The sequence below is a fragment of the Acartia tonsa genome, chromosome 10 (genome assembly GCF_053477335.1).
Source record: "Acartia tonsa isolate MP-2025a chromosome 10, ASM5347733v1, whole genome shotgun sequence".
In the NCBI taxonomy this organism is placed as follows: Eukaryota; Metazoa; Arthropoda; class Copepoda; order Calanoida; family Acartiidae; genus Acartia; species Acartia tonsa.
The window spans coordinates 2186546-2210103 of NC_137269.1; the positions used below are offsets into that span (position 1 = coordinate 2186546).

Sequence of the window (23558 nt, forward strand, 5' to 3'; positions counted from 1 at the left end):
CTATCTATCTATCTATCTATCTATCTATCTATCTATCTTTCTATCTATCTATCTATCTATCTATCTATCTATCTATCTATCTATCTATCTATCTATCTATCTATCTATCTATCTATCTATCTATCTATCTATCTATCTATCTATCTATCTATCTATCTATCTATCTATCTATCTATCTATCTATCTATCTATCTATCTATCTATCTATCTATCTATCTATCTATCTATCTATCTATCTATCTATCTATCTATCTATCTATCTATCTATCTATCTATCTATCTATCTATCTATCTATCTATCTATCTATCTATCTATCTATCTATCTATCTATCTATCTATCTATCTATCTATCTATCTATCTATCTATCTATCTATCTATCTATCTATCTATCTATCTATCTATCTATCTATCTATCTATCTATCTATCTATCTATCATTCTATCTATCTATCTATCTATCTATCTATCTATCTATCTATCTATCTATCTATCTATCTATCTATCTATCTATCTATCTATCTATCTATCTATCTATCTATCTAACTTTACCTGAGTTCCATTTACATGAACAGGAGACTGGCCCTGATTATTTGATGACGTGGAATCCTCAGAGCCTCCCTGATAAGCATAATTATTAAATTAAAAGAAATATATGGTGCATTATTTGCCAAATGTACCACTTTTCTGCACTACCTCTCCGATTTTGTTAATACTCTATATTTTGGTCCGTTGGGTATTTCAAGGATGCTGGATGGCCAAAAAAAAGTTTCAGAGTCCCTGGATGTCTAGATATCTAGCTATCTATGAAGGTATGTAACAAAATTTAAAAAACACCCATTTTTTCACAATTTTAAAAATTAATTTTTTCATCAATCTTACATCCAACCTATACATTTTATACATCAAAATGATCGTTTATTCATGTAAAAAGCGCACATAATGCTATTTTGGCCAAAACTCTAATTTTACAGGGTGTCCAACAAAAATATAGAGTATTAAAAAAATCGGAGAGGTAGTGCAGAAAAGTGGTACATTTGGCAAATAATGCACCATATATTTTTTGTTTGTTTGTGCGTTAAGATCTCGCTAAACAATAAGAGTTTTATTTAAGAGATGCATTAGGCCTGTGATGCAGCTGCTGCTACTTTAGAAAAAAATCTATAAGTTTTTAACAATTTAGTAGCAAATCTACTTTTAGGTTTAGATATAAGTGAGTCCGTCTAAATCTTAACAGTAATAAGCTACTATAATGAACGTTACTATCCCTTTTATTTTTTCACACGCACATCTTATCCTATAACACTTTATCTTTTTAATAAATCATACATAGACGTCAAGGGTGTGTTACCCTCCTAAACTTTGAAAACCCTCATTTCACCCCCATCAAATTTTGACACCTCTAATTTTACCCCCCTCAAACATTGAAACCCCTCATTTAGGCATCTTATAATTGTCCTTTCGATTTCAATTTGCATGGTGATTCCTATAGTAATTAGGGACGATTTAGAAACAAAGCTACTCTATAATCGTTATCAGAATGTCCGTACGTCCATTTTTGAACATGTCGATTTTTTAAAAAATGTTTAACAACAAATTTGATTGTGATCTATTTATATGTTTATTCAAATTGAATCCTGGAACAATATATTACAATATTATGAACGAAGCATCTCTATAATCAAGTCCTTAAAATGTAAGTATGTACATAAACATCATCCTGTTTTTAAATTTTGTTTCGATTTTTTATATTCATATTTTGACTATTCAGTTCTGACACTCTACAAGTGTTAATGTTCGTTGTCCTACCGTTTCAGAGCTTTGCTTATATGGATGTTGTCATCTATGTTTTTGTTTGAATTAGAATGAATATTCGTACCTGGCTACTACTGAGGCCTGATCCAGAGATGGTACTTGTAGAGGAACTGGCCTGCGAACTTATAGATCCTGATCCTAAATAGATAGATAAATAAATGAATATATAGATAGATAGAAAGAGATATTAACAGATAGTTCGATAGATAGATAGATATGTAGATAGAATGATTAAGAGATATTTAGATAGATAGATAGATAGATAGATAGATAGATATATAGATAGACAGATAGATAGATAGATAGATAGATAGATAGATAGATAGATAGATAGATAGATAGATAGATAAATATATAGATAGATAGATAGATAGATAGATAGATAGATAGATAGATAGATAGATAGATAGATAGATAGATAGATAGATAGATAGATAGATAGATAGATAGATAGATAGATAGATAGATAGATAGATATATAGATAGATAGATAGATAGATAGATAGATAGATAGATAGATAGATAGATAGATAGATAGATAGATAGATAGATAGATAGATAGATAGATAGATAGATAGATAGATAAATAGATAGATAGATAGATAGATAGATAGATAGATAGATAGATAGATAGATAGATAGATAGATAGATAGATAGATAGATAGATAGATAGATAGATAGATAGATAGATAGATAGATAGATAGATAGATAGATAGATAGATAGACAGATAGATAAGGATAGATGTTTAAATAACTTGCAAAAAAAATGAAAAATCCAAAGTTGATAAAATAAATTTTCTATGAAGAATTCTACAGAAAGGATAATTTATTATTTATACAATAACCTTTAAAAGAGAAAGAGTTAGCTTATAATGCATGGAGGTTTGGAAAATTAAGCAAAAATTTAAGTACTAAGGGCATAGCAAATATCAAATATTAATAAAAAAGCAACATGAAAAATTTTGACAGTTCGATGATACAGTTTAAAACCTTTAGGTTTTCTTTAAAAAAATAAATTGTCTTATGTTTACAGCTAGTGGCTGCGCCCCTAGCATTTAGAATATTTAAATACAAAGGGGAATGAAGAGAAGAAAAATGGTCTTATACCATCACAATTCTTAAATATTATGATAAAATAGCGTAAACCCACCACGGGACCTATATAAAGCTTTTCTAAAAAAGATAACTCAATTAGTTTAGTAGTTATTGAAAAAAGTATCAAGATGTGTGTATAATACGATCTCAAACGGCATGTTTTACGCTATATACATATATATACTAGCGGATACGCCCCTAGAAGCCTCTAGTGGCACTTTAAATGTTTAATCTTTTGTTGCGTTCAAGTTTCTACGATATGTTGCGTAAGAGTCTCTTTATACGATACCTCGCAATGTTACGTAGGAGTCTCTATATTTAAAATAAAAATTTCTATTTATTATTATTTCTCTTGGGAGGGTGGTGGTACCCTCCCCAATAATAGTGATAAACCTTCCTGGGACCTATGAGAAGCTATCCTGTTAAGGAGAACCCGATCAATTCAGCGGTTAGCGAGATCCTTTGGTACAAACAAACACACAGACACACAAACATCCTGTTACTTTAGTATAAGGATTGTGGTTGAAGCTAAGGGGTAAGGGGACTTTGGAATGAAAATTATGCCGGTCCAAAATGTTTTAAAGACAGGTTTTTCCATTCGTTTGCTTAAAATCTATGGGGAATTTTATTAAATTTTGGTTGGGTTCTCAAAAATCGGTGAAATTGTTATCATGATTTGAAATGTATATCAATTTATCATCCATTGTCTTATTCCTGAAGATCCCTGGGTTTAAAACGGAAATTTAAAATCCAGGATGCGGCAGCCGCGATGAAGCATCGCATTTAAACCTGTTTGGATGCTTTGAAAATAGTTTTGAAAAGAGGGATTACCATATTTGGATCAGTTTTAGACTTCAAGCTGTTATTTTTTATATTTAATTGTAAAAGTTTGATTTTCATGAGGCTTACAGGCGGCACACGAGCGGCTGCCGAGTCCTGGTAAAAAACTTGACTTACTGGACTGAACACTATCACATTCGTCCTGGGATTCGAACCTTGAGCTGGCGAAATAATTAAGCTTTGCCGGGGTCGTGGCACTGCGCTTCATATAGTCACATAATACTGATTCCATAGGACTCGTTATAATTAAATATAGATTGAAACGCAGGGACGTCCAAGCTTTTTATTTTGAGGTGGGTAAAAGGGGAGGTTTCAAAGTTTTTGGGGGTTATGCGGAAAGTGGCATGAGTAACGTCATAAAAATGCGTCTAAAAAGGAAGGATGCTATCAGAAGTGGGAAGGAAAACTCCTAAAAAAAGAGATAGATAATATACAAAGTTTTATGACGTCACACATGACACTTTCCGCATATCCTTTGAGGGGTGTAAACACCCTTTGCATGTCTATGGTGATAAGTCTAGTTTAAATAGACACTCTATAGTTCACTTTGTCTGTTCATTCGTAACACTACGGTGGAAATATGATTTTCTCGACTGCTATTTAAGATAAACAGCTGAAATTTTTAAAAATAGAATCATAAATGTAATGCTCTAATTAATAAATAAATAAGACACAATAATCCAACAAACTAATAATTAGATAAAAATATCATACTGAAAAACCATGTAAATATAACATCAAATTACAGACAATTTTCTAAGAATATAAAAAAATCACAAAAATTAATACTGGGCCTTTAATCCTTCGGAGTTAACAAAATTGGTTCTAATCTTAAAATCTTTTTAGTATCCGCGGAAAGCTGTCTGTAATACGATGCAATAAACAACTTTTAGTGCTGTTTAATAAACATACAGTTTTGTCTGTCAAACGCTATTTTAAAGTCAAGCTGTATGTAATATAGTTCAATCTTAATTCTTATGTTTTTATGAGAGATTTATAGCTGCTTTCAGCGTAAAGAGCAAATTATTTATATTTTTAGAGTATTGTAAGTAAATCAACGAATATAAAATTTCCGTTAAATGTCTTTCCATAAACACTTGTCAAGAATATTTATGACTTTTTAACGTTTACAGGCGTTGAAACAACAGGCGACATTAAGAGTTTGAGAAATACTTTTCTCGTATTCATTCGAATAGGAACCGGTTCTCATCCATACGAAAAAACTATGTCTAGCATCGTATTATATCCAGTTTTCTACGAATATAGAAATGTACAATTATAAGATTAAAACTAGTTTTTTAGCCGGTGCCTTTGGCACCACGGGGCTAAAAAAACTAGTTTTAATCTTATGATTGTACATTCTATATCCGCGGAAAGCCGTTTATAATACGATACGAGAAATAACTATTCTTATATTTTAATTGGTTGTTTTTCATAACTAGTAGTATTCAAACTTTTCAACAAATAATTTTAATCTATTGTCTTATCCCTTGAGAAACAATGCAAAGTAAATATTCGTGATTTTATCTAATAAAATTATTGTCATTTTTGTAAATTGAAAAAAATTATGCTATTAAAGCATTAACTTAGATTTACAAATCAAAAGTTTTTCTCAACTCATTGTTTGAAATACAAAAAGAACAAAGATGACAATATCCACAAAATCTATACAGGATACAAAATGCTTTAAATGGACGTACGGACTTTATGGTAATGATGATAAGGTTGCTACGCATCATAAATCGTACCTAATCGGTTTAAGAATCATCATTCAAAGTTTGAAATTGAAAATTCTTTAAATGTCTAAATTAACAAAAAGAGCTAAACGTTACTGACGGACGAACAAACCCTAATTATAGAAAATATTCGCTTTAAAAAAAGGATGAAACGATGAGAAAATAGCTGAACGCTGAAATGATTATTTTAACGAGTAATTCCTAATTCATTTGGAAGCTGAATACTTAATGACATTATTTCACTTTTATCTGCAAATTTAATATGTTTTTAAAACTTTTAAACATTGAGATTTATTTTTAAACGTAGCGTAGCAATCCCAAAAAATAAAGTAGTAAGTTTTTTTTTGTTTATCTCTTTAAAATTAGAGAAGAAATATAAAAAAAAACGAAGTATATAGGTCCCAGGAGGATGGGTTTAGGCTATTTCAATTTTAAAATGGCTTTCGATTGTTAAAACAGATCTCCAAGATGCAAGTGGCCCCGCCGCTAGTAAAAAGATAAAGTTATAAAAAAAAACGTTTACAAAGTTAGAATAATAATAGCAGCAGGTCTTGTCTTTTAAAACGAACGCATCACCAAGTTATATAAAAGCTTCGCTACTAATTATATCTTTAAACATTTATTTATTTTTCACTAAAATATTTTTTTTTTGGCAACAAGTTTTGTTGCTGTTTCAATGCAAACTATTAAAGAGCCGTATATTTTTCAGGTAAAAGGGAAAGAGTGGTAAGGCTTAAAGAGGTAGAGAGAGAGAGAGAGAGGGAAAGAGAGAGAGAGAGAGATAGAGGTATAGAGTCATAGACAGTGAGAGAGAGAGAGAGAGAGAGAGAGAGAAAGAGAGAGAGAGAGAAAGAGAGAGAGAGAGAAAGAGAGAGAGAGAGAAAGAGAGATAGAGGTATAGAGTCATAGACAGAGAGAGAGAGAGAGAGAGAGAGAGAGAGAGAATAGAGCAAGTGATATTTAAGAAAAAGTAGAGAGAGAGAGAGAAACAAGGATAACTACGTTCTTAAGTAGCGAAGCACAAAACAATCATATATGAAAAAATATTACTGGCAGGCTGGCAGTCTATCTAAAAATAGCCAAGAAAATTATATGTCCTTATAGCGTTACGGACTGACGGACATAAAAGTTTATTATAAAGTAACAATTCTTATTCTTCTAAAAAAGTAAATTTACGTAAACGAGGCTAAAACGAGAGTAGGGGAGAGGAGAGGAGAGAGAGAGAGAGAGAGAGAGAGAGAGAGAGAGAGAGAGAGAGAGAGAGAGAGAGAGAGAGAGAGAGAGAGAGAGAGAGAGAGAGAGAGAGAAAGGAAATAAAGGCTTTTTAACCATGAAACTGTAACAGGTCTAATACCATGCAGATGTATAGATAGATAGATTAATTATTTAAAATTGACAGATAATAATCTGAGCATTCAATTTTAGAAGTTCAGTATGGCTTCCAAATCGATAAATATCCGCTGGATTAGAACTGTGAGCAATACTAAAAAATAATGTATCGTATTATGGACGATTTCCTACTAACAGATAAATACAATTTATAAAAACTCCTGGGGCTAACAAAGCTGGAATTGATCTCTTAATTTTTCATTTTACTACCCGTGGAAAGCTGTCTATAATACGATATGGTAACAACTATTGTAAAAAGTACCACAGAAATTTGAGCCTTTGAAATTTCAATTAATTTTAAATTGTCATCAAACAATAATGATTACATTGCCAAAATATATCTCTAACAGACGAACATACATTCAAATTTAAAGTAGCTTCGCTTGACAAAAGGGTAATTCTAAAATTATAGAAATTATAAAATAAACACAGTTGAACGTTCTCTTAATTGTTAACTAAAATATAAATTGTCAGAATGGTTTTCAGAATAAGAGAAAAAAATGAAGAACATTATCTGGCATTAATAATTTGTATTCTTTTACGTTTGTACAGAAATAAACAAGGATGACAACGTCTATAAGTAGCGAAGCTATAAAAATTCATGAAAGAAATTGATAAATATTCAACAATTCATTAAAAAAAACACGAAACCTTTCTAAAAAAAGTCTTTTTTAGGCACCATCGAGAGACTGGCGGACAAAGTAAATTATAAACTTTATGCTCATTAATACAGGGAATATTCACCAAAATTTCAGACGTCTATCTTAATTAGCTGGCGAAAAGTCACTTTTCCCCTACAGCGTTACGGACAGACTGACAATATGAATTATAGAGTAGCTTCGCTTATTAAAGATATTTTTTCAAACAAGAAAATTCTTATCCACATTTTGGTTTTGAGAAACTTGCTACAAGGGAAAAGGGAATGTGATTCTGACAGACAATTATAAGTGAAAATTTCCTCACAACCCCCTTCCTTACTTCTACCTTTCTTACCCACTTACTTTTAGCTACACCAAAAAACAAGTTTTGCCCCAACACTAAACCAACAAAATATTTAACTTTCGGCAATTTCAAATTGAATTAATTGGCTAAATAGCAGCCCCTGCTTGCTATAAGGGCATTCCGGGGGGGGGGGTCTAATTACCCCAAAATTTAGTTTTTGATGGCAAATAAATTAGGAAAATTCTGGCTGGGAAGAGGGAGGGGGGGGGGTTGAGGTGCAATACCCAAGAACAGTCAGATTATAAACTTAGTGTAAGTTATATAAATAAAATAAACAATAATTTAAGGCTAATATTTGGTCCTTACTAAAAAATAATTTTTGAAAAGCAGGTAGATATGGTAAAATTAGATAGATGTAATAATTCTCTAATCTCTTAATCTCATACGCTTTTCAAATAATGGATATAGAATATACTTGGATTATTGGACATATCGACAGGGGAAAACTTGTCGTCAATTTTTTACTAACATGGACCTTATTTATTGGTCAGTTCGCTCATTCAGTATGAGGGGAGGAAATGGGGTAAAAAGGAGGGATGGGGAGTATCGCCAGCTCCAAGTATCACTTTATAAGAGTACATGAAAATCTGGTGCAATATCGATCCAAGTAATAATATATCGATATTTTAAATATTTAAGATTTTATAAATTGTGGCTGTATATACAGGGATCTTAAGGGATAAGACAATGGCCGATAAAATGATTTACAACCCCAATGACGATACACGATTTACGCCGTCTATAGTACAATTACGGGTTGAAAGGTTTGGGCACTGAACTTAATGAACTATTCTATCAAATTAACCATAGTCCCTGAAGATGTTAACTCTACGAATAAGAATATTTATTATAAAACTTGGTAAAACTGTTTAAGGTGCTGCTTTCCCGACGAAATTTTTAGGTAAAAAACACTCAAACCCAACGGTTATTCAATAAAAATATGACTTTAATAAAGTCTGAAATTCTATATCAAACAGAGAGCTACACAAGTTTCTTTGCTCTCTAGTTCCAATAGGAGCTTAGATAAAAGGGAAGGGGGCGTTCAATTTCAGGCGTCGTACATTTAAATAATAGCAAGGTTTTGTAAAGAAATATTTTTAACCCAACTGATTAAAAAATATTTTACTAAATGTGTGAATCACGAAACCTGTATATGAATGCTTTAAAAGTAACCGAAAGTAATAAAATACTTTTTTCATCCCATGCATATGGATCTAAACGGATAAGACAATGGCTGATAGAATGATGTACATTCCCAATGATGATAAATAAAATTTCCCCTTTTATGGATTAAAATTAGTGGTAAAACGTTTTGACACTTAATGAACTAACCAATCAAAAAGTGGTTGAAACGTTAAGACACTTAGTGAACTAACCAATCAAAATCTTTAACATAGATTAACCTATAACCTATTAGATAAGTAAGCATAATCTTTTAATAGAAAGGGAATTTATACCAGGGACGCCCAAGCTTATTATTTCCAGGGGGATTAACTAATGTATCTTATACAATTTTGAGAAGGCTTAAATGTTGTTTAAAAGTTTACGGGGGTTAAACAACCCTTACCATTGGTCTATGATTTATACTTCTAACTTTCTACCGCCATGGGGGGGGGGGGTGTAGATAATACTCCCAATTATACCTGATAAAATCCACTCAATGTCAGCACCCCATCGTTCTCCATTTCTTATTGGACTTCTGGCTGTACTAGGAATCTAAAACATAGAATGTTAGGGTAATTTGTTTTTGTTTGTCTATTAAAATCTGTGTAACGGTATAACTAAAACTTCCTAGCTTTCACAGGATTAATTATATTTTTATTCTTTTTGTAACTTTGTCTGTCCAATAGACATACTATATCTAGATTACGCTTATGACCCGATTTTTCGTCAAATCTTAAAAGGAACATTATTAGCAGACGATAGTATTGTTTACTTTCGACGCAAGCTGAGGTGGATTCTTTAAAAAAAAATAGACTCGCTTCTCGATTGTGAGGCAAGCCTAATTTTCTTTAAAGAATCCACCTCTGTTTGAAGCTTTCTCATTTATGACGAAATTTTTGAGCAAGTAAGTTTGATTCAGTAAAGCTTTGTACTAAGAAATGATATTGTTTACAGCTGACTTTTATCTATGTATGAAATGAAAAAAAAACATGCGTTCATAATGAAATATGTACACAATTTCAACCAATGAGATTTAAAGTAGGTTCCGATGGGATTCTCCTGTTGGCTCTCTTGTCTTACTACCTTTATTGTCTGTCCTTAATATCTAGTTTAGTTTCGAAACCGATCAATATCCAATGGATTAAAACAAGTTCTCAGCCATACTGTAAAATCATTTAGAGCACTGTATTGCAGACAATTTTTCACGAATATTAAAATAAAAATCATAAGATTAATACCAGTTTTGCTAACTGGGCTAACAAAACTAATTTCAATCATATATTTTTCTTTTAATATCCGCGGAAAGCTGTCTATAATCCGATAAAAATAACTAGTTTGACCTGCAGTGCATATTCCACCATTCCATCTTGGTTGAGTTTAGCTAGTTGTCTTCTGGCAAGTCTTGCCTGTACAGCATTCAGAACTCCATTTCCCTGACAGCAAAAAATTCATTAATTGATTTATTATAACTTGGATGTTGAATCAGATTTTCATGTACTCTAATAAAGTGATACTTGCAGCTGGCTAAAATAACAACACCCCCCATTCTCTACTCTTTTAATGTATGGACGAATTGACAAATAACTAAGGTCCATATTTGCACCCATATAGACGACCAATTTCTCCCTGTCAATATATCTACGTATCTAAATCTAAAATGCGTTTGCTAGATTTTAAAACTTGAAAATAAAAGGTTTTTTTAAAAGTTACTACCAAAGAATAGCTCTCTGACACAATAGTTCTTCCTACTTGATAGGAGTTTCTAGTATACTATTTTTTTAAAGATTCATTCTAAGCGCTTAATTTTGTGTATACTATTTTCTCGAAAGCTACCTAAGAAATTCAACACAGTTCAACAGTTGACTATATCTTACCAATAGAGTAACATATGGACAGAAGTAAATAATTTACCTTTTCAAAATGGCTTTCTAGAAGTTCTATTGCTCGCATGAGTGGCACAGCTTTAGAAGGTCCTAGGTAGGCTGCTAGTATGGATACACATTCTAGAAATATTATAATATTTAGTTACTAGGTAGGCTGCTAGTATGGATACACATTCTAGAAATATTAAAATATATAGTTACTAGGTAGGCTGCTAGTATGAATACAAATTCTAGAAATAGTATGATATTATAGTTACTAGGTAGGCTGCTAGTATGGATACACAATCTAGAAATATTATAATATATAGTTACTAGGTAAGCTGCTAGTATAGATACACATTCTAGAAATATTATAATATGTAGTTACTAGGTAGGTTGCTAGTATGGATACACATTCTAGAAATATTATAATAATTAGTTACTAGGTAGGCTGCTCATATGGATACACCTTCTAGAAATAGTATGATATAATAGTTACTAGGTAGCCTGCTAGTATGGATACACAATCTAGAAATATTATAATATATAGTTACTAGGTAGGCTGCTAGTATAGATACACATTCTAAAAATATTATAATATATAGTTACTAGGAAGGCTGCTAGTATAGATACACATTCTAGAAATATTATAATATATAGTTACTAGGTAGGCTGCTCATATGGATACACATTCTAGAAATATTATGATATAATAGTTACTAGGTAGCCTGCTAGTATGAATACACATTCTAGAAATATTATAATATATAGTTACTAGGTAGGCTGCTCATATGGATACACCTTCTAGAAATAGTATGATATAATAGTTACTAGGTAGCCTGCTAGTATAGATACATATTCTAGAAATAGTATGATATTATAGTTACTAGGTAGGCTGCTAGTATGGATACACAATCTAGAAATATTATAATATATAGTTACTAGGTAAGCTGCTAGTATAGATACACATCCTAGAAATATTATAATATGTAGTTACTAGGTAGGTTGCTAGTATGGATACACATTCTAGAAATATTATAATAATTAGTTACTAGGTAGGCTGCTCATATGGATACACCTTCTAGAAATAGTATGATATAATAGTTACTAGGTAGCCTGCTAGTATGGATACACAATCTAGAAATATTATAATATATAGTTACTAGGTAGGCTGCTAGTATAGATACACATTCTAAAAATATTATAATATATAGTTACTAGGAAGGCTGCTAGTATAGATACACATTCTAGAAATATTATAATATATAGTTACTAGGTAGGCTGCTCATATGGATACACATTCTAGAAATATTATGATATAATAGTTACTAGGTAGCCTGCTAGTATGAATACACATTCTAGAAATATTATAATATATAGTTACTAGGTAGGCTGCTCATATGGATACACCTTCTAGAAATAGTATGATATAATAGTTACTAGGTAGCCTGCTAGTATGAATACACATTCTAGAAATATTATAATATATAGTTACTAGGTAGGCTGCTAGTATAGATACATATTCTAAAAATATTATAATATATAGTTACTAGGAAGGCTGCTAGTATAGATACACATTCTAGAAATATTATAATAAATAGTTACTAGGTATGCTACTAGTATGTATAAACATTCTAGAAATATTATAATATATAGTTACTAAATAGGCTGCTAGTATGGATACACATTCTAGAAATAATAACTTTTTTGAACTGTCTGTGACTTAAAATTAAAAATTTTAAAGGTTTTAAAAAAATAAGAATTATTAATATTTCTCTATATACATCTAATTATATTTATTCATCTATATCTCTACCTATCTAACTATCTATGATGCCTAGAGATGCCTGTCTGACCAGTATAGTATTGAGTATATACACATAATCTATCTATATATCCCTCTACCTATACATCTATCTATGTATAATAACTAGAGATGCCTGTCTGACCAATAAATATTGTCTATCTGTCCATTTGTAAATATTTCTTTATAAATTCTATCTATCTATCAACCCATCTATCCCTCTACCTATCTATGATACCTAGAGATTATTGATATTCTTAATATTGAATTAAGAAAAATAACTTATTGGTTTAGAACTAATGAGTTAAGCCTACATCCATCAAAAACTAAATTTATGATATTTACAAAAGATGAATCAACAATTGACTTTGATAGCATTAGTATTAATCTTGATCACAATAATGATAACCAAAATGATCCAAATTTGGTACACAAACTTTCATATGTCAACTCAAGAAGTGAAACTCCTGCAATTAAATTTCTAGGTGTTTATCTAGATCCTAAATTAAACTTTAAATATCATATTGATATGATAAATAAAAAGATTTCACGCTCACTATTTGCTATAAATGCTGCAAAACATATTATTGGTGGAAAAGCATTGCAAACTCTATACAATTCACTTGTCCATAGTCATCTTACATATTGTGCCCCAATTTGGGGAAGTGCAGCAGCATCAACTCTTGATAAAATTGTAAAACAGCAAAAAAAAAGCACTGAGAATAATCACCAACTCAAAATATAATGCACATACTTCAATTTTATTTAAAAATTTAGATATTCTTCCTGTAACTCAACAAATTGTCTATTCGAAATTACAATTTATGTTTGATTACGTTAATCATAGGCTTCCATGTTCTTTTGATAACTTATGGATTAGAAATAGCACAAGAACAACAAGAGTTCTTAGAAATAATCAACAGTACAATGTTCCATTTGTTAGACTTGAGACATTTAAAAAATTCCCTTACTCTGATCTACCAAAGTTATGGAATGAAATCATTATTCCTAATACTAATCCCAATGATAGTTTTAGTTTATAGTATTTTTCAAAACATACTCAAAATCTTAAACGATGGGTGATTTCGTAGAGAAATGTTACTGTTTTCAATATTTTCAAAATACTAAAATAACCCTAACAATATACAAATTTCCCTATATATTCAAACGACAGGAAATTGAGACTTCACACCTTTGTTAACATTTTCATACGGATAGAAGGGGTCAACTTATGCTAGATTTGGGATGTATTTGTAAGATACTACATATGTTCACATATCTTTACGGTCAAACATTGTCAGAAAATCATAAAAATTCCGGAAAATATTATCATACGAAGAAGGTTTATGGCCTCACTAGAATTTTATGACTTGAAATAATAAAGGTTTGGTGAATAGATTTTTTTTCTATCATAACGCAATCTCGTAGCAAGATTATCAAGATAGTTAAGCTTAGTTCTTAATGCTAATTTTGCTTGTTTTTTTTATTTTCATTTTGGCAGCATTTAATGCTTAATAAACCAACCAATCAAAATTAAAGAAAAAAAGTCTCCAAAGTTGTTATTGCTAATTTCTCAATTATGAGATCTTATTGGACAATCACATATACATTTGCCTATTGTAGAAAAGGATATATACGTGGATATTATGACAAGGGAGAAATAGTGGTCTATTTAGATTGCTAACAGTGAACTCCCTTATTGGTTAGGTCGATAATTCATTAGGAGGGGAGGGGATGGGGTAGGGAAGGAGAAGGGAGTAATCATTACTTAGACTACTGCGTAATTGCAACCTAAATTCAAATTAAAAAGCTGAAATGTTATATGAGTCATTATAAAAAGCTTGAAACAAGAAGGACGTTATCAATCTGTTATGGGCTTTATGGCAGACAAACAAAATTATATATAGAAAAAATTTAAACTTATAAAATCATTAGATTAATTTAATATCCCTCCCATATATATCTTTACTAATACAACAACAGGAAGTTGAGGTTTTGATATGAGCAAGGGGTCCAACCTCTCTTTTTATAAAGCAGGGCTTTTCTATAATTAGGGTCGGTAGGTCTGTCCTTTAAACATTATTCTGTATTTAACAGTTTTACAAAAAAATAACGTATAATTTTGTCAAAAATAATCCAAAAATATTATGCTTAATTTCTTCTGACACTCTACAAAAGTTAATATTAGTCATTCCATTTTAGAGCTTCGCTTTTATGGATGTTGTTATCCTTGATTTTCTCAAAGGAGATAGTGTAAAAAGTAATGATAAATTGGAGGGGGGAGGGAACAGTATTTTTAATTATCCAAAGTAGTAAGCGTTTTTGTCTGTCACGAAGGATCTCGCTAACCGCTGAACCGGTATTGTTCTCTTTTACAGTAAAGCTTCTTATAGGTCCTGGGAAGGTTTTAAACTTCCCCCCCAAAATATTCTTTTTTTACTCTCCTCAGATTCCTGGGTATGAATCATAGATTTTTTGTGTGTGTGTCCATTCCATTTTAGAGGCGCTACTACAACGGAAATATTATTACTTGGATGCTGCATCATATTTTCATGTATTCTGATAAAGTGAAACTCATAGATGGCTAAAATAACCATACCCCCCACCCCCCAATCTACCTACTCCCCTTCTACTAGATGAACTAATGAACAATAAACGAGTTCTATGTTAGCAAGCTAAATTAACTACAAATTTTCTTTCTCAATATATCCATGTATATTTCATATTATTTCATTGTTTGTCCATTTTAAAGGTGCTACTACCCGGAAGGCAAGTAGGGATTGAATGGACTGTAAAGTGTAAATTATACTGGTACCCAACGTTTTATAATCACGTTTTCTCATTCGTTTGCTTGGACTTATAAATGTATTATTTTTGACAAAATCATACGTCATTTTTTTTTGTAAAACTGTTAAATACAGAATACTGTTTAAAGGACATACCTAACCGTAATTGACGGACATACAGACTATAATCATAGAAAAGCTCTGCTTTATTAAAAGTAAGGTTTCAAGTTCGACCCCTTGCTCAAATCAAAACCTCAACTTCTTTTCTATTATAAGAGTCGGTCCGTACGTCTGTAACAGTTAGCTCTTTTCGTTATCAGAATGTCCGTATGTCCATTTCAAACATGTTGATTTTCAAGTTTTTCAACATCAAGTTTTTATGCATTATAATTATCTGAATGATCTGATTTTTGGAATACAAATTCCTAGAACAACAATGTATAATGTTATTCAGTTCTGACACTCTACAGGTGTTAATGTTTGTTTGTCCTACTATTTCAGAGCTTCCCTTTCATGGATGTTGTCATTCTGTTTTTATAACTTTTATAAATGCTCAAATTAAAATTAAAGTTTAGAAAGCGTAGCAACTCTATAATCGTTACCAGATTGTCCGTACAACTATTTTAAACATGTTGATTTTTTTAGTTTATTACATACAAAATGATATTTTATTTTTCTAAAAAAAATAGCTGTTTTAATGCATACAAAAATTATTGCATGAGAATACTGAAGGGGTTGGAAAGACAAAAGTATAAGTACAGATTCTATATATAACATATCTCCGCCCATTTCCCTATCCAATTTAAATTTTAGCTAACAAAAAATAGCTATTTGTTCTGAATGGACGGAACGATCCTAATCATAGAAAGCTTCGCTTAAAAAAAAGCTTATTATATAAGTTTTACAAGCAGAGAATCAATACAAAACAAACAGATTCTATTTTAAAAAAAGATTAATTTTGCAGATTTGTAATTGATTGCTTTCTACCTATTCCCTAGAAAGGTCCAGGTCATGCTCTAACTAAGGATCTCACTAACCGCTGAACCAATGAACAATAAAGCTTCTTAATTAAAAGTGAAAGTTAAATTTTGTTTCTTTTAACTTTTAAAACTACTCATATTTAAACATCAAGTTCCTATTGTAAAGATTTATGGGAAGGGGTGGTTATTATATCTACTGCTGTTAAAAACAAAGCTTTTCTATAATTGGGGTTGGTTTCACGTCCGTCCGTCTGTACATCTAGAACAGATAGATTAAGAAAGTGGTACAACTTTATAATATTAACTTATAATTCTGTTTATACTTATACATTTATATTCTGATTATTCAGTTCTGACAATCTACAAGTGTTACTGTTTGTTTGTACTACTGATTCGCTTTTATGGATGTTGTCATCCTTGTTGATAAACCTTCCGATTTCCTTTATTTGGCTAAAGTTAAACAGAGTTGCCTCCCCCCCCCCCCCATATTCAATTGAATATGATTTACTACTATTTTCTGCCAAAATAAAGGTAAAAGGTAAAACATGGACAATAATAGTTATTCCTTTCATTGTATTATAAACGGCTTTCCGCAGATATAGAATGTACAATTATAAGATTAAAACCAGTTTTTAGCCCCGAGGTGCCGAAGAAAAAAAATAATTCTATATTCTAATCTCCCTCCCCCCCCACAAAAAAAGTTGCTCTTAAGAATTCATTTGTAGTTCAGGAAGGGAGCAGAGAAAATAAGAACGGCTTGTTTTTTTCCTATGCCTTGTAAAGTAAATCATATTCAATTGAATATGGGGGGGGGGGGGGTAAAAAACCCTGTGTGAACACACCCCACACCCCATAAACCTATACAATAGGAAGTTTAAATATGAGCATTTATAGAAACAACAAGGATGACAACATCCATAAAAGCGAAGTGCTGAACTGGTAGGACAAACGGACATTAACACTTGTATAGTGTCAAAATTGAATAATCAGATTATAAATGTATAAGAGTCTATGCAAAATTGATTATAGAGTTGCTACGCTTTCTTAATCTTACCTAATTACTGCAGGAATCACCGTGCAAAGTTTGAAATCGATAGGACAATTCTAACATGCCTAAATTAACAAAAAAAGCTATCCATTACGGACGGACGTACGGAGTGACGGACGGACCGACCCTAATTATAGAAAAGCTTCGCTTTTAAAAATTAACTTTTATGTGAGACAATGTTAGATATACCTTTGTAAGAATGTGTTTCTAAGGACCAATTTTTAAAAGCGAAGCTTTTCTATAATCAAGGCCGCTCCGTCCTTTACTGATATCTCTGACAATATCCATTAAAGCGAAACATTAACATAAATGTATAAGTATAATCAAAATTATAAGTAAGTATTATATAGTTGCTATGCTTTCTAATTCTATAAATTCTATACTATAATAACATATTAATGATGGACAGACTGACGTCTATAACCAACACAAATTATAGAAAAGCTTCGTTTAGTAAAGAGGAGGGGGGAATTTATTTATTATTTCCTAATTTCCATATGTCTTGTGTTGTTATTCTTGGGGGGGTTGGGGGGGGGGGGGGGGGTCATAAATCAAGTTCATATATCGGTGAGTATATTGTCAAAGCTAAAGCCATATAGAATTTTATATCGGTCAACCCTTCTTAAATAGGGGAGGGGGGGGGGGAGTATATTGTCCAAGCTAAAGCCATATAGAATTTCCATTGTGTTCACTTCACTATTTTTCATTTAAAACTTCTTAAATCTTAATGAATATTACGTAAATTTACAAAATCTTACTGGACAGACATACTTACAAAGCTACGTTCATATATATTTAAGATTTTAGATTTGTTTTGTAATTTGTTCCTTCAGTATTTTATTTTTTTTTTAAGCGAAGCTATTTCATAATTAAGTTTTTGTTATAGACATTTTTCCGTGCATTTTAAATTTGTTTCACTTTTCCCATGATTACTAAAATAAAAGAACAATGTCAGTTGTCTATAATACGATAGGATAAATATCTATTCCAATATGGCTTCTAAATTACATATAAGGCACAAATTTTGATGTTGAATGTGTGTGTGTGCTTCTGTTTTGATCAAGCTGACCTTTACAGGGTAGCTTCTTATAGTTTAATTTGTATATCTATCTTTCTTTTTTGCTTTTAAAAATTTATGTATTTATTAACGTTAAGCTTCAGACAAAAGCCAACAAAAAAAAACTTTTGCTAGAAATATGCGAAGGTTCCGTGATCATATGAACAGGCTATTTTATTTGAGAAATCCAATATTTTTAAAAAAACTCAAATTGCCCAATAAAATTAAACGGTCTAGCTAAGTTTTGGAAAGGGATAATTAGTGATTTACAACAATATCCTGGCCGTATGAAAATGTATAGCTATTTCAATATTTATCATATACCCATTTAACCCCTTCATTTCACACGTTTAACCCCCAGTATGAAAATTAGGGAATTTAGCAATATTTGGCACCAATTTTAATATTTTGAAGCCTTAAATTAGTTTTTGAAACTAACGATATGACTGACTAATCCTAATCCTGAAAATGATAATAATAATGACGAGGTTATTTATACTTTTAGCACAGTTATGTCAAGAAAACAATTTTGTATGAAACTCAAAGATTTTTTGTTGGAAAAACTTAATTTTATTTGTAATAGAGAAAACTGTTCTGAGTGCATAAACAGATCTTGAAAATTGATTTCATGAAAAACCTAGTGATTTTTTTAAGAAGGGGGGGGGGGGGTTGTCTTTTGGCGGGGAGGGGAGTGTTGTTTTTTTGTTTGTTTTGGCGGGGAGGGGAGGGTTGATTATAGGGCAAAGCTCAAAGTGGCATTCTACAAAAAAAATATTATTTTGAATTGAGAAGTATTGCTTTTTTTTCCTTTTTATGTTTTTTTTTTCTTTCTCCTTTCTTTTTATAAAAACTTTACTTATTAATCTTCAATGATATTTTAAAACTTGAAATATGGTATAAAAATTATATACAACAATGATCTATCTTATTATTTTTCCTTTTTATTCTCTTTAGTTTCATATTAATTTTGTTTTATTTTTCTCTAAATTCCTTCATATATTTTTTTTTCATTTTTCTTATTATTTACTGATTTCTCTAACATAATATAAATGTTTATTTGTGTTTTTTTTTACTTTTTTTACCATCCTCACAACTCAATTTAACTAAATTAAAGTTTCAATTTTCCCTTTCACATTTAATTTGTTTTATATTCTTTTTTTTCTTTTCGTCTTCTTTAAAAAGGGGCTTCAGGAATCAAATACACTATCCCCATTTTGGTCAAGATAGTACTCCTGTAGCTCCTGGTGCATATCCTGAAAATTTTACTTTTTTTCCACCAATTTATATTTAGTTAATAATTAATCTCTTAGTATATATTATTTTATTTTGTAAGAGACTATACATCATAATGTAAACTCTAAATTGTCGATAGATAGCAGCAATATAGAGTATTGTATGTGCTATCTCCTAAGCTAGGGGGTACCTGGCAGCACCAAATAAACATTATTATTATTATTATTATTAGAGATGCCTGTCTGACCCGTCTCTTTGGATCCACCAGAGTAGGAACAACTGTGGCTGCAATATTCTAAACATCTATCTATCCATTTATCTATCTATCTATGATACCTAGAGATGCCTGTCTGACCCGTCTCTTTGGATCCACCAGTGTAGGAACAACTGTGGCTGCAATATCTATCTACCTATCTATCTATCCATTTAACTACCTATCTATGTATGATACCTAGAGATGCCTTTTATATACTTATTGTCTATCTATCCATTAATCAATCCACCTATCCCTCTACCTATCCATTTATCTATGTATGATAACTAGAGATGCCTATCTGACCTTTATATATCGTCTGTCTATCAATTTATCAATCTTTCTTTATACATTATATCTATCTATCAAACCATCTATACTCTCTATCTATTTATGATACCTAGAGATGCCTGTCTGATCAGTCACTTTGGATCCACCAGAGTAGGAACAACTATCTATCAATCCATCTACCTATCTATTCATGATACCTAGAGATGCCTGCCTGACCCGTCTCTTTGGATCCACCAGAGTAGGAACAACTATCTATCAATCCATCTACCTATCTATGATACCTAGAGATGCTTGTCTTACCCGTCACTTTGGATCCACCAGAGTAGGAACAACTATCTATCTATCCATCTATGATACCTAGAGATGCCTGTCTGACCCGTCTCTTTGGATCCACCAGAGTAGGAACAACTATCCATCTATCTATCTATGATACCTAGAGATGCCTGTCTGACCCGTCTCTTTGGATCCACCAGAGTAGGAACAACTATCTATCTATCTATCTATCTATGTATGATACCTAGAGATGCCTGTCTGACCCGTCTCTTTGGATCCACCAGAGTAGGAACAACTATCTATCTATCTATCTATCTATGTATGATACCTAGAGATGCCTGTCTGACCCGTCTCTTTGGATCCACCAGAGTAGGAACAACTATCCATCTATCTATCTATGATACCTAGAGATGCCTGTCTGACCCGTCTCTTTGGATCCACCAGAGTAGGAACAACTATCTATCTATCTATCTATCTATGTGTGATACCTAGAGATGCCTGTCTGACCCGTCTCTTTGGATCCACCAGTGTAGGAACAACTGTGGCTGCAATATTCTTAAGATCAAAATCATTGCTGGGGTAGGTCAACAGTCCAAACATTATGAAGTTGATTATTCCTTCCCTGAAAAATATAGAATTTTAGACAAAGTAAAATTTTTTGGGTTTTTATTAATTTTAGAAATTAAATGGAATTTTCTTTATAATAGCGTCAGAGACTGCTTTTCAGTTTCTATTTGAAATTGCCGGAAATTAAATTTTGTTGGTGTAGAGTTGGCGTAAAACTTGTTTTTTTTTTATGTAACTAAGGAGAATTGGGTAAGAAGGGGGAGAAATAAAGGAAGGGGGTTGAGAGGAAATTTTCACCTAGAATTGATTGTCAGAATCTCATTCCTTTTCCCTGGAAAGAGTAAAATCTATTTATCTATTCTATATTTTATGATTTTCTCTTTTTTCACTTTTTAATGACCACTTAAAATCAGCTCTATAACTCACTCTGTCCGTTGTCTATATATGAATAATTTTGTGCTTGGCTAATTTTTTATTCTTGTTTTAATTTGTAATGCAATAACTATCTCTCTATGTATTAAACAATTTGAAGCGGTGGCGTGCAGAGGGTTTCCCCCCTAAAATTGTAGAGGGGGGGGGGGAGGGTGATCTAAACAACGAGAGTTTGTGTTGTTTTATTGTAATGGGTTGGTTGGTTGAACCCCCCCCCCCCCCACCCCCCCATATGCACGCCTCTGCTTTGCGTGTACCTTGTGGCCGCTCGTTTGTCCCCCAGATGGTCCAGAAACAGGTTGATGACTGTGTTGGGCTTCACGGATAACAGTAATTTTCTCAGCACTTTGTAACTTTCTACTCGTAGCATTATCTAAAATTATTTGTGAATTAGGATTTTCAGGGAAAATTTGAGATTGTACATTTTTTTTAAGCGAAGCTTTTTTATAATTAGGGTCGGTCCGTCCATCTGTCCGTACTTTACAATTAGCTCTTTTCGTTAATTTAAACAGGTTAGAATTGTCCTATCGATTCCAAACTTTACATGATGATTCCTGTAGTAGTTAGGTACAATTTAATAGCGTAGCAACTCTATAATCAATACCAGAATGTCCGTACGTCCATTTTAAACTTGTCGATTTTTAACTTTTTTGGCAACAAATTTTTGTATGTTAAAATCATCCGATTCTTCTGATTTTTTGAAACTGATTCCTATTTCAACAAGGTTCGATGTTATAAGCAAAGTATCTCTATAAACAAGTCCTAAATTGTAAGTATGTCCTTAAACAGTGTCATCTATTCATGCAGTTTTGCAACAAATTTACTTACAATATTGTTTGTACTGATGCATTTAATATTCTGATAGTTCAGTTCTGACAATCTACATGTGTAAACGTTCGTTTGTCCTTTCATTTCATAGCTTCGCTTTTATGGATGTTGTCATCCTTGTTTATTTTAGCAGAAATAGATGAAAGATTAATAAAAAAAAATACGAAGCTTTTTATATTTCTAGAAAAAAAGACGTCATACTGGCCTACCAATTTAAATGTATACTGTCTTGTCATTGGTAATTTAGGCTGTGTAATGGTCATTGGACACTTGAATTGTCATTTTCTATAGACTCTATAAAAATATACAAAAATACGCAAAATGCACTTAATGAGATAGAAAACGAAAAAACACACGTGGTTTCCCTCAAAGTACATAATCAAGCACAAACCCCACCACTTTTATTTGAAAATAAATTTGAAATAAATGATGCAGTTTTTCGTTTGATCGTTTATTAAATCTAAATCCAGTATAGTATCGTATTGCAGACAATTTTCCACGTATAATAAAATAAAAATCATAAAATTATAACCAGTTTTGTTAGACCGGATTTTCGTAACCTCGGGGTTAACAAAGTTGGTGCTAATCTTAATTTTCATTTTATTATCCACGAAAAAATGTCTTTAATACGATGCAAAAAATTACTATTATTACCTTAGAATCTCCAACGTTGCGCAGCAAAGAACAAATTATTCCCCTAAAATAGAAATAAATAAATTATTAAATTAGGCAACTAAGCAGCAAAAGACTAATGCCTTAACAACTTTGGGGACTTTTGTTGAATTTTGATGGTTAAGTATCTAAATATAACCAGTAATTGTAATCTACAAAAGGGGTAATTTTGTGTAATATCATAGAGGATGTACATCAATTTGTCGGCCATTGTCTTTTATTAGTTGTTTTCTTATTTTTATTTTAATATTTGTGAAAAATTGTCTGTAATACAATGCTATACATGATTTTTCAGTATTTTTTCACTAAGAGCCGGTTTTAATCCAGCGAATATCCTAAGGGATAAACAATGGAGGATATATTACCTCCCCAATTATAATGAACAAATTAGCCCATTATGTAGATTAACTAGCGGATACGCCCCTAGAGGC

General features: G+C 31.5%; 1 protein-coding gene across 1 annotated transcript in view; it reads right to left on the reverse strand.

Annotated features, from left to right (window-relative positions):
• Positions 1–23558, reverse strand: part of LOC145330380 (uncharacterized) — a 35372-nt gene that overhangs the window by 9428 nt on the left and 2386 nt on the right. Inside the window, exons 2-9 of the mRNA XM_080175018.1 lie at positions 23110–23152; positions 21885–22000; positions 21117–21250; positions 10953–11044; positions 10382–10474; positions 9521–9593; positions 1878–1951; positions 551–619 (exon numbers count right to left, since the gene is read on the reverse strand). Coding sequence (XP_080031144.1) covers positions 551–619; positions 1878–1951; positions 9521–9593; positions 10382–10474; positions 10953–11044; positions 21117–21250; positions 21885–22000; positions 23110–23152 — 694 coding nt within the window. The remainder of the gene's footprint in view (positions 1–550; positions 620–1877; positions 1952–9520; positions 9594–10381; positions 10475–10952; positions 11045–21116; positions 21251–21884; positions 22001–23109; positions 23153–23558) is intronic.